The 12,068-nt window shown below is 35.9% G+C and overlaps 2 protein-coding genes across 5 annotated transcripts; one reads left to right on the top strand and one right to left on the bottom strand.

Annotated features, from left to right (window-relative positions):
* Positions 1 to 341: 341 nt before the first annotated feature.
* On the top strand, positions 342 to 6,837 carry LOC132634923 (probable copper-transporting ATPase HMA5). 4 transcript variants are annotated; one of them, XM_060351104.1, is made up of 6 exons: positions 342 to 697; positions 2,300 to 3,691; positions 3,799 to 4,053; positions 4,134 to 4,256; positions 4,551 to 5,036; positions 5,972 to 6,108. In XM_060351104.1, the coding sequence occupies exons 1-6, from the start codon at positions 407 to 409 to the stop codon at positions 5,999 to 6,001; spliced, it is 2,577 nt and encodes an 858-aa protein (XP_060207087.1). In that variant the 5' UTR covers positions 342 to 406; the 3' UTR covers positions 6,002 to 6,108. The 4 variants fall into 4 exon arrangements, with proteins under 4 accessions (XP_060207087.1, XP_060207088.1, XP_060207085.1 ...); XM_060351105.1 differs by having other exon boundaries at positions 5,891 to 6,029; XM_060351101.1 differs by having other exon boundaries at positions 344 to 697; positions 5,899 to 6,836.
* A 22-nt stretch (positions 6,838 to 6,859) lies between these two features.
* On the bottom strand, positions 6,860 to 11,960 carry LOC132634924 (glutathione S-transferase T1-like). Its single transcript, XM_060351106.1, has 7 exons — positions 11,696 to 11,960; positions 10,711 to 10,784; positions 10,541 to 10,601; positions 9,381 to 9,434; positions 8,695 to 8,774; positions 7,956 to 8,161; positions 6,860 to 7,403 (listed from the first exon to the last, which is right to left on the bottom strand). The coding sequence occupies exons 1-7, from the start codon at positions 11,758 to 11,760 to the stop codon at positions 7,191 to 7,193; spliced, it is 753 nt and encodes a 250-aa protein (XP_060207089.1). The 5' UTR covers positions 11,761 to 11,960; the 3' UTR covers positions 6,860 to 7,190.
* Positions 11,961 to 12,068: the final 108 nt, after the last annotated feature.

Below are 12,068 nucleotides of genomic sequence, written 5' to 3'. Positions count from 1 at the left end.
TGTGTGTTCTCGCTAGAGATCACAGATAAAATAATAGAATAGATGAAAGACAATATAAATAATAAAAAGATAAATAGAAAATTGAGAAAGCCGAAAAGGGAAATGATTGGTACAAAGGAACTAAAAAGCACAAAGAAAAACGGGAGTAAAAAAATGTTCAAGATAGATTCAAATTTGTGTCTACCAGCCATGACACCTTTGTATAATTTGCGACCGGAGATAGTAAGATCAAATATTTAATCTAATTTAAACAAATTATGGAATATAAAAAATTTATCTACCTAGAAAGTGACATGCCACCCCACCCTAAAGGGTGTATCCGCCCCTGCTTATCCTCTATATAGATATTGCTCAAGTGCTTAGTGCCTGTGTTGTGAAGCACCTGCATAAAACAATTATATATATTATGGCAAAAAGTACTTTTCAACAAGAACACAATGATATAAAACAATACTTGTGTACTTGTTTCAAGCAAAAAAATATAAAGAGAGTAAAAGGGAATTCAATTTACTCTGAAGAAGAAGGCAATATTGAAGAAAATGAAGCAAAGGCTTTGTTTTCAGTCATTGGAATGAGTTGTTCTGCATGTGCAACTTCTGTGGAGAAGGCTATCCAAAAACTTACTGGAATTAAACTGGCAGTGGTTGATGTTTTGAATAACAGAGCTCAAGTTATTTTCTGCCCCAATGTTGTCAATGTAAGCTTGCAGCATCTCTGTCATTTTTTTTTTTTTTGTGATTTTTATTCTAATTTTTCTCTATTGTGTTTGCTTCTTAGCTTTTTGAACTTATAAAGATTCAAACTCTAGTAATTTTTTCATGAGTGAGATAATGTAAAAGAATTATTTCACTCATGCAGTCATGCTACCTCCAGCTATAAGGAGTAAAAATATGTACTAATGGATTATTTTACTCATGGAACTCCTCCAAACTTCATGACACTTTCCTGGAGTTTCAAAGAAGCCAAGCCTTTGTTATGAAAAAAGAAATCGATCTTCTAAAAGTTGAAACATGGAACAACTCATTCATAAAGGTTCAAATGTGCAGTTCAAACTCCTTGGAAAAAATCTTAGAGTTTGAACTTATAAATGTTAACTTCAATAAAAATTTCTAGAGTTTTTTCTTGTTTCAGCTTGGGGTATTTTTGTTCAAATATTATTTCCACCTTAAAAAGCGGCTAAACATTAAGTAGTTTTAAAACAGTAGTTAAATATTAATTTGCGCCCAAAAATGGCTATTTGCCCATTTCTCCCTCGATTTTTTAGGTCTGTTGGTTTGATTTTCAAATTCAATTTGGTATTTCGATTTGTCTTGAACACTCCTAAATCCTTAGAAGAGTGTGTTTGTGTATGGTCCTCTAGTTTTTATATCAGTAGGACTATTAGCTCTGAATATCATGAACATATTGCACTGGTCACTTAACAGTGTTTCTTCTTTTCTTTTTTGGGTTTTATCGAAATGTTTCACTAGTTCTCTTATCAAAGCTTGAATATACAAAAAGTTATCCATTATCCATTTAAGTTCCAACTTGAGCGATCATTCAAAATGTGAATTTGAGATGCCATTGGAAGTTGCTGACCGTAAAGCACTAATTAATAAATCTATGCTCTTTAGTGGGAAAATATTCTCCATCTTCTTTTTCTGAAGAAGGTCCTTTTACCTTTTTCCTTTTTCCTTTTTAGTGTTTTGTGCTGTCTTTTGTGCTGTCTTTTTTATTCTTCATACATAAAGAAACTTTGACTGAAGAAAAAAAAAACACTTTCTTTTTGATCATTATAAAAAATTATCCGCTAATGTCACTTTAATTAGACAAAGAAAAATAATCTGCTAGGTATATTATAAGTGGAAAACCTGACTTCTCGTTCTAGATGCCTCTTTTTAGAAATTTAATATGAAGTTCTAAAACTGAAGGGGAATCTTGAAGCAACAGTAATGTCTTCTTTGTGTGACCTATACGTTCGTGATTCAAGTCAGTGTTATCAGTCACTGAACGCGAGATATTTCGTGCACCGGGCTGTCCTTTAATATGAAATTGAAAATTGATAAATTGTGTAACTTAGCTGCCATATGATGAATCTTTAAAGAAATGACCTGAAGTATACTGTATGACATATATATTGTAAGATTCTTGATACAGAAACTAGTTCAATCTCTATGCTTGTTTAGTATGTGGTTTCTCAAAAAAGGGGTCTCTTCTACCAGGCACTCTGCCTTTAGAGCTTTATAATCTTGTAAGGATAAAAAATTCTCCAAGAATCATTCTTACATAGTTGAAATGCTTTTATTGTTAATATGACTAGGAGGAGATGATCCGCGAGAGCATAGAAGAAGTCGGGTTTCAGGCTAAGTTAATTGAAGAAGAGATGAATCAGAAGTCCTCTCAAGTATGCAGGGTTCAAGTAAATGGAATGACTTGCACTTCTTGCTCCACAACTCTCGAATCAGCATTGCAGGTAATCCCTGGTGTACAAAAAGCACAAGTCGCGTTAGCAACTCAAGAAGCTGAAATCTGTTATGATCCAAAAATAGTTGATTACAATCAGCTGTTGGAAGCTATTGGAAATACAGGATTTGAAGGCGTATTGATTAGTACAAGAGGAGATAGTAGTCGAATACTGCTAAAAGTTGACGGAGTTAACACTGAGAATTGTATTAAACTGATAAAGAGTTCCCTTCGTGCACTCCAAGGAGTTCAAGAAATAGACTTTGACCTGCAACAAAAGAAGCTATCGGTCTCTTATAGAGCAGATGTAACAGGACCTAGAGACTTTATTCGCGCAATTGAATCAACTCGATCAGGATGTTTTAAGGCATCTATATTTCCTGAGGGAAGAGAAAGAGAAGAACATAGACATCAAGAAATCAGGCAATACCGCAGAGCTTTTTTTTGGAGTTTAGTATTTACAGTCCCTGTGTTTTTTACTTCCATGGTGTTTATGTACATTTCTGGTCTGAAAAATCTTTTGGAAACTAAGGTTGCCAACATGCTAACCGTTGGACAGGTTCTGAGATGGGCATTATCTACACCGGTGCAGTTCATCATTGGTCGAAAATTCTATGTTGGTGCCTATATTGCTTTAAGCCATGGTTTTGCAAATATGGATGTTCTTATTGCATTAGGAACAAATGCAGCTTATTTTTATTCAGTCTATTCGGCACTAAGAGCTGCTACTTCTCCAACTTTCAAAGCCAGTGATTTTTTTGAGACTAGCTCGATGCTTATCTCGTTCATTCTACTTGGAAAATATCTGGAAGTTTTGGCTAGAGGAAAGACATCTGAGGCCATTTCCAAGCTCATGGATTTGGCCCCAAAAACCGCAACACTGTTAACAATAGATGACAAAGGCAATGTGGTAAATGAGGAAGAAGTTGATAACCGATTGATACAAAAGAATGATGTGATTAAAACCATTCCAGGTTCAAAAGTAGCTTGTGATGGTCTTGTCGTCTGGGGACAGAGTCATATAAATGAAAGCATGATAACAGGAGAATCTTGTTCGGCCACTAAAAAGACGGGTGACGTAGTGATTGGAGGGACTTTGAATGAGAACGGGGTGTTACACATCAAGGCAACAAGGGTTGGTTCGGAAACTGCTCTATCGCAAATTGTTCGGTTGGTTGAATCAGCACAAATGGCTAAAGCTCCTGTGCAGAGATTTGCAGACCACATTTCCAAGTACTTTGTGCCTCTTGTGAGATTAAGCACCCCTTGCATGTCATTGTTGTCAATATGTATATATACGACTAACCAATTTATCTTGGTTTGGCTGAAAATTAGTGATTAATTCCGATTTCTCAGGTCATTGCTCTCTCATTTTGTACTTGGGTTTCTTGGTTTTTAGCCGGAATATTTAATTCGTATCCAAGAAGTTGGATTCCTTCTTCCATGGGTAGTTTTGAGCTTGCCCTGCAGTTTGGCATTTCTGTCATGGTGGTAGCTTGCCCTTGTGCACTTGGCCTAGCTACTCCCACAGCCGTTATGGTCGGTACTGGAGTTGGCGCCTCCCTCGGTGTCCTTATTAAAGGTGGTCAGGCACTGGAAAGTGCACAAGAGGTATGAATTCAAACTCTTTCTTCTTTATGACAAACATGAATCTTGTTAATGAACATGTAGTGAGCTGTTTCACTCTACAGGTAAAGTTTATAGTTTTTGACAAGACTGGTACTCTTACTATTGGCAAGCCTATGGTTGTCAATACCAGGCTTTTCAAAACTATGGCACCTCAAGAATTCTATGAACTCATTGGTGCTGCTGAGGTAGGGTATTATCTTGTTTACGATTCTTCATCTGAAAGGTCAATTCTTACCCTTAATAAAACTTAGCCACTTTTTAGTAAAACTAACATAAATGATTTGGGATTTCACTGGGTTGTTGTTGTAACATAAATGATTTTTTCTTTTTGAGAAGGTAAACTAACATAAACTATTAGTTGCTACCTTTTGGAACTTCAAAGATTTCAATGCCAAGAAAAGTAGTTAGCGGCTCACTTAGCGCTTAGTTACCAAAATGACATCAATTTAAGTATCTTGTACTGCATTTTAAATCGACAGGTAAACAGTGATCACCCCTTAGCCAAGGCAATAGTTGAGCACGCGAAAAAATTAAGAGGAAGTGAGGAGAACCTTTCCTGGCCTGAAGCCTCGGACTTTGAATCCATAACTGGCCATGGTGTGAGGGCTATAATCTGCAACAAAGAAGTGATTTTGGGGAATAAGAGCTTGATGACGGAACAGGGCATTGCCGTTCCAGTGGAAGCTGAAGAAGCATTAGCAGAAACAGAAGGACAGGCTCAAACTGGCATCCTTGTATCTATCGATAAAGAGCTGATCGGTGTTCTTTCCGTTTCTGATCCTTTGAAGCCAGAGGCTCCAGAAGTCATCTCCATTCTCAAATCAATGAACATTGAGAGTATGATAGTAACAGGTGACAACTGGGGAACAGCAAATGCCATAGCTAAGCAAGTCGGAATTGAGAGAAAATATGTTGTTGCAGAAGCCAAACCTGGACAGAAAGCTGAAAAAGTGAAGGAACTACAGGTAGAAAGTTGTTCAATTACTCAGTTTTTTATCATTCTAATATCCATCTTCTGTCAGAATTTTATGAATTTGCGTGCGCCCGACACACAACACACATTTATTAATAATAATAATAATTGCATGTTATTTGCTACCATTAAAAGGTTTCGCCAAAATTAGAAGTGTTATGTTGTAATTTAAAGTTAATATGGGCATAATACATGTCATAAAGTATAGGCTTTGATGTGTAATAATTTCTAACTTAATGATCTAAATTAGAAAATTCATTTGTACTCATGGATTTAGGCGAACTTCCACATCTAATCTATTCTCTTAGGGGTGTTTTGGTTCATGGGATAAAGAAAAATAATCCCAGGATAGAATATAGGACTATTTAATCCAGTGTTTGGTTGGATTTCCATTTCCTGTATAAGCAACCCTCAGATTAGTTATATACCACAATTTTGGTATTATTTTTATACCACATTAAGTTTGAGATAACAATATTGAGACTAGCTATCCCGGGAAAAGCAAACAAACGACAAAGCACCCTTCTCTAAAACTCTTCTCAAAGTCCATTAAGAAGGCTACGGTTAAAATTGGAAATAAAAGTTCATCCAAGTTTATCTATTGTAAAATCAAACACGTCTTATATTATACTCCATATATCACATCTTTAATCCAATGAACCAAATATCTACAAGACATTATTTAATTTTCATATTACAATCCACACATTATAATCCCGGTATAGCTTGTTTGCTAACCGAATGACCCCTTAATGATTTGACATGATAATTCTTGAAGAAAATATGGTTTTAATCTTAAAATTTTGTCCAACATTTTCTTCACATGATTCAACTGTTCCATTTTAGTCAAACAGGATTTAGGCAAAGTTGTGGCAATGGTAGGAGATGGAGTTAATGACTCACCGGCACTTGTGGCTGCTGATGTAGGAATGGCAATTGGTGCAGGCACAGATATAGCGATTGAGGCAGCTGACATTGTTCTTATGAAGAGTAGCTTGAAAGATGTGATAACTGCAATTCATCTTTCTAAGAAAACTTTTCGGAGAATCCGTCTGAACTACTGCTGGGCTTTGGGATATAATCTCCTCGGCATCCCAATTGCTGCTGGCGTTCTGTTCCCATCCACTCATTTTCGCTTACCACCATGGCTTGCTGGTGCTGCAATGGCTGCCTCTTCAGTGAGTGTTGTTTGCAGCTCTCTTCTGCTGAAAAACTACCGGAAACCTAAGAAGCTGATTACTCTTGATTTACAAGGAATCATTGTTGAGTAATTCTTGCCTGCTGCTAACTTATTAGCCAGCCAAACTCTTTAGATTTTTGGACACTGGGAGAAAGATACAGCCAGTGGATTATTTGCTGTTAAATCATGTACTATATTCAAACAACAACAACATACCGAGTGTAATCCCACAAGTGAGGTCTGGAGAAGGTAGAATGTACGTAGACCTTACCCCTATCTTGGGAAGTAGACAAGTTGCTTCCAAAAGAACCTCGGCTCAAGAGAAACCATGTACTATATTCAACAAAAAAGAAACGGGAAGACACTAGAATTAAATGTTCTCTTTAAGCAAATAAGTACACTTTATTTTCGTAACACTTAAGCAAATAAGGACACTTGAACAACTGCCTAGGCTCATTTTAGAAGAATGCCTTATATCATCATAGACATCTTGGATGGACTTCCAAACTCATACAAATTATACAGTAAAGGAGAAATAAATCTAGGCAGCCAAGTATTTGGTGTTAATTGGTGTTCTTCGAGTAATACATTAGAAAGTACCTAAGTTATAGGGAATACGGAAAATGCACCTAAGAGGCGCTAGAAATAGTTCACCTTGCACATGACATTCTTAAATAATATTCAAAACACATATATTTGATACAGTGAAGAAGTAACAGATGTATAACCAAGATTAAGGGACTCGCAGGCCTCAGCTTGTCTGATTACATATTCTGTGGACTAGGATAATCAATCGTAACACTTATTTTATAAGAACAAATACATAAAGAAAATGAATAAGGAAAGCTTGGATCTGAATTGTCCTTCCTGTATCAGCTTTCACATACACATTGTTTATCCCGTTATTCGCCATGGTGCATCGTCATACTGCGAGCACAATTCAGCGCATGGCTCCTAATTGCTTTCTCACATCTTCGAGTGCAAGTCGGGTTTTCTGCTCGATTGAGGAATGCTACTTCCTACAGTGTATCTTTGCTTATGGAACTTCTCTTTAGCTTTGAAGAGAATCAAATGTACCTCTTGGAAATGAGGTTCCATGGCATCCTTTGTGTCATCAATCCACTTCAAAACTCTCTTGTATGGGCCAATTATCCGCTCACGATCTTTCTCATCCAAAACCTACATTCAGCAGAAAAGAAGTTTCAACCTCAGAAACAAGCATATTTCTCCAAGTTCACTCAAGTCGAAAAATCCTAAGAACCACAACCAAGAGAAAATCATCATTTCATCATCAGTTATACTAGTAAAGACCATACAGAGCATCTATATGGCACTTCATTATATAAAAAGATTTAGCCTTTCCAAATAAAAATGACTGGCTGAAACTACTCATAGACCAAGCAGAGAGAACAAATACAGAACCAAGGCAATGATGAGCATTATTATTTAATATTAGTGGAAGTTCACATAAGCTGATGGAGGGAAAAATAACAGTTAACACAGTTCTGTATGTCAATGATTATATTTTGAGCAAAAACAATTAAGTCATGGTTTCGCATGTAGCCATCATTTCTTTCCAGGGGCAAGTGACATGCTTTTAGACAAGCTTGTTTTGAGAGCTCAAATGATGTCCTAAGCAACACCGCAAGTCTGCAATATACTCCTCTTGATAATTTATGCTTTGGATCAAAAGATGTAAAGCAACAGCAGGAAAAGGGAGAATCTATTTACCTCAAGTTGCATAATCTCACACACTAAGCTAAGATCTGCAATTGAAGGTTGGCCGCTCCCAAGCAAAAAACGTCCTTTTTTCTGGAGCCAAACAGACTCGATCTTTGCAAGAGATGTCTTAAGGACTTTTTCAGTTTCTGCTGCTGCTTGTGGATTCAAAGCCAACCCAAAAGCAGGAGCAAGAACAGTATTAAAGACATATCCAGCTGAAAACATAAACACTGCTTCAGGAAACTATTGGAAACGACCAATAGGGTGGCATATCAAGTTATCAACAAGTAGTAATCAGAGAATGTTGGGCAAAGGACTACTCATCATAGTGTTTTTAGTCAACAACGTTGTTGAATAAAAAAGTCACCATCATTAAGTGGTTAGACTCACAAATAGAGGTTAGAGAAAGGTCATTGTTTCAATTACAGGAATCAACTACTAAAGACAGCTAAGAAACTTGCAGGCTTGCAGCAACTATCTTGCATTAGGTTAGTAGCAAGAATCTTGGAAAAAGAGCATTATAACAAGCTGTTGCTCTTTTTTAAAAGTGGTCAGACAAACACATTTTCCCGATTAGTCTCATTTTGGGATAAAAATTAACTCAGACATCACCTTAACCTTAGCATCTTTTTGCCCAAGTTCTCGCAAAATCCCAGTATTCAACACTAAATTAACTCAAGTAAGGCCAAGGTAAAGTAATCATATTCCAACTGGAAAGTGAAATAATCTCAATATCTGATATAAGCACCTGCACCACGACGCAAGTTAGAGTGATGCCAATCCAACACAGAGTCTACCTTTGCTCTTTTGTATAAGTCAGCTGGGTACCTTCAATAGGAAGGTGTAAGAAACAAGAGTTAATAGCAGCAAGGAAACACAAACCAGAATAAGCAATTATACAACCTAAGATAGTGTCCATTAGTCTGTCGCTAAGAGTGAAGAACTACACTGTTCATAGGCACCGTAGACGTACTTTTTTTTCTTTTTATGTTAGTGCACTGTCATCCCTTTTCAAATTTAGATAGGGCTTGTTTATTATTCGGTGCTGATACTTCATTCGTTGAGCTGGTATTTTCCAATTTGCTAATCTGTTACATGTTCTTCTTTTCTGTTGATGGAGTGCTTCTTTGGTCCGTTCGGTTAGAAAATTATCGGCACCCGGTCTTTACACCAAACCAATGTACTTTACCATTTACCATGGTTAAGTAACAAATAAGATGAAAATGCAAATTAGTTAACCATATTTAGGTGATAAAAGAGTATGCAGAAGACATGTGTCATATCATTACCAGTCTGGTGTCAAGTTTAAATCCTGAGTCTGCCTCAGTTTGTTTTCCATGTAAAAAACAAGAGCTTTAAAGAGTACATATTTCCATGATAAAAAAAGCATTTGATTAAGGTATATACTGAAAGAACTTAAGCTGTTGCACTTACCAATGATCTGCAATTCTTGGAAATGCACAAGCCAGATATCTAAGAATTGCATGACTGCAAGAACATAAAATCAGTTAGCTAGGTTTTAAACATTATCCAACTCATAAAATACTTTGCATGAAACTCAGGAAAAGATAACATAGTCCTGTCTCCACAGGCTTTGTCCACAGTAGTATATTTTTTTTTTTTGAGACTTGTAACAGTTAATCTATATATCCACAGGTGTACTACATCAAAATATGTAGTCCCCCTCCAAAAGGTTACATTTACAGCATTGATCTCTACAGTTGTCTATTCTTACAAGAGATCTAACACATCAAAAATATCTTCTGTCTGATCTAGAATTTCCTGTTTACACCAAAAATAAAAAAGAGCTAGGCAGTTCATCTTTAACTTCTGTAAATTATTCTGCTTGTTCTCAAAACATCTCTGGTTCCTCTCTTTCCAAACAGTCCACCAGATACATGATGGGACAATCTTCCATCTCTCCTCTTTTCTTGTTACATTCCCATCCCTGTTCCAGCATTTTAACACTACTTCTATGCTCCCAGGCTTCACCCATCTGATCTTCCTCAGGTTGATAAACATCCTCCATAGCTGGTCTGTCCATTTGCAGTGCAAGAAAAGATGACTGATTGTCTCATTATGATCCCCACACAAAAAACATCTCGAACATAAGTGAAAACCTCTTTTGTTCAGGTTTTCATGAGTCAACACTGCCTCTTTTGCCAACAGCCAGTTAAAACAGTTCACTTTATAAAGTACTTTTGTCTTCCATATCATCTTCCATGGCCATCCTTCTTCTTGAAAACTTGATCCATTTGTATGCTGAGTTAACAGTAAAAATTCCTTTGCTATCCTTCTTCCATTCCATAGTATCCCTTTCCCCTTCCCCTGTTAAGTTGATGAATGCTGCCATTGTATTGTGGAATTCTGCCATTATATATTCTACATACAAATCTTTAAAATGCAGTTCTAAACTTAAAAGAATGAATATTTTCTAATTTTGCTTCTTGTAGTATATATGCATAGGTGAACACGTTAAATTATGAACTTCAACAAGAATGAATGACTAAATATAAAGCTTTAGGATGTATGCAACGAATACAGCGAACAACAGACATTAACAAAGTTGTCATACTGGAAAATACTAGTATTACCTTTCGAAAAGCTTAAATCTTCCATCTATTATAGCTGGTACTTGCTTCATGGGGTTAACATCTGAAGATGAATTCAGAGGAAACTATTGATATTATCTTGAAAATTAAGAAACAAATAAAAAAATCAAAACCATTTTTCCAGGGAAATTAAAGTTAACAAAAAAACAAACCTTTAAATTCAGGAGTCAAGTGTTGGCGTTTGGATAGATCTATACGGACCTCCTCAAAGTCGATTCCATTTAACCTTTTGGAAAATTAAATCATTAAAAACTCCATTTTGAGCTTCAAAACTAGAAACAGAATATACAAAAAAAATAACAAAGCTTTCTTCCATTAACTTGTTGATAAAATTAAGAGATAATGGACAAAAACACACTTCAAGTATCAACTTTTCTTTTTGAGTTTCCTACCTGAACTATTAGGTGTGGGAGTTTTCTATCTAAATTATCACCAATTAGTTTGCAAAACGCACCTCAACTATCAGTTGTGAGAGCTTCCTACCTAAACTATTACCAATTGGTTGAGGTGTGTTTTGCAAACTAGTCGGTGATAGTTTAGGTATTCCTACCTAAACTATTATCAATTAGTTGAGGTGTGTTTTGCAAACTAGTCGGTGATAGTTTAGGTAGGAAACACTCACCCTGAGGAAACATAGTTTAGGTAGGAAACACTCACCCTGAAGAAACTCAAAAAGGGTGATAGTTGAGGTGTGTTAATTACTCTTAACCCTAAAATTAATCATTAAAAACTCCTTTATAAGGTCTAAAGTTAGAAAAAGAATTATGGGAATTCAAAGAAAAACAAGCATTTGGAAGATGAGTCATCACTTTGAGCTTTGAAATTAGAAACGCAATCAAAAACCAATAAAAATAAAAAAAACTTTGTAACGAAGAGGTAATACTACAAATTAATAAATCCATTTTGAACTTCAAAGCTACAAATTGAATTAAGATGTTCAAAAATTTGATCAGTAAAACCTCCATCATGAGCTTTAAATCTAGACAAAGGGTATATTATATCCAAAGAGAAGAAGAAAAAATTGAAAATTGAGTTCAAGAAAAAAGAGCTATTAAGGTGTTACAAAAGAATTAATAACTAAAATATCCATTATGAACTTTAATTAAAATTAGAGCAAAAAAAAGAGTGGTTGCTTACTTGCAGAAGATGATAATTGCACGGGAAGGTTGGGACATACGATCTACGTATAATTTTAGCGTCATCTCTCCTTCTAAGCGACCGACGTGTGATTGGTTAAATTGAAAAGGGAAGTGTGTTTTAGTGCTGAGAATGGAAATTAGCGCCACTGCTACATTAATTTAATGCGGTTGGTATTGGGTGACGTGTCAAGATAAGGTTGGATTAGGCCGCAATTCAGACTCCAGTCGTGGTAGGAGCAACTTCACCGCTATTAGTATAGTAGTTTGCTCTAATCCGTGCTTAGCCATACTCCCTCCCTCTGTCCCATATTAGTTTTTATACGTCTTTTAAAAAATCATAAATGAAAATATATTTTTATTTTATTATCTTT

Source organism: Lycium barbarum, chromosome 4, assembly GCF_019175385.1.
Source record: "Lycium barbarum isolate Lr01 chromosome 4, ASM1917538v2, whole genome shotgun sequence".
NCBI lineage: Eukaryota > Viridiplantae > Streptophyta > Magnoliopsida > Solanales > Solanaceae > Lycium > Lycium barbarum.
This window is presented reverse-complemented; position numbering and strand designations above follow the sequence as displayed.

What these genes read in the sequence shown, in the direction of transcription:
- LOC132634923 (XM_060351101.1), top strand. Translation starts at nt 407, where the DNA reads ATGGCAAAAAGTACTTTTCAACAAGAACACAATGATATAAAACAATAC. An exon ending in CCAAGTACTTTGTGCCTCTT is followed by an intron (nt 3,692 to 3,798) that starts GTGAGATTAAGC and finishes CCGATTTCTCAG; the next exon opens with GTCATTGCTCTCTCATTTTG. An exon ending in AAAAAGTGAAGGAACTACAG is followed by an intron (nt 5,037 to 5,898) that starts GTAGAAAGTTGT and finishes TTAGTCAAACAG; the next exon opens with GATTTAGGCAAAGTTGTGGC.
- LOC132634924 (XM_060351106.1), bottom strand. Translation starts at nt 11,760, where the DNA reads ATGACGCTAAAATTATACGTAGATCGTATGTCCCAACCTTCCCGTGCA. An exon ending in CCAAGAATTGCAGATCATTG is followed by an intron (nt 8,775 to 9,380) that starts GTAAGTGCAACA and finishes TTCCTATTGAAG; the next exon opens with GTACCCAGCTGACTTATACA. An exon ending in TAACTTGCGTCGTGGTGCAG is followed by an intron (nt 8,162 to 8,694) that starts GTGCTTATATCA and finishes TTATGTTTTCAG; the next exon opens with CTGGATATGTCTTTAATACT.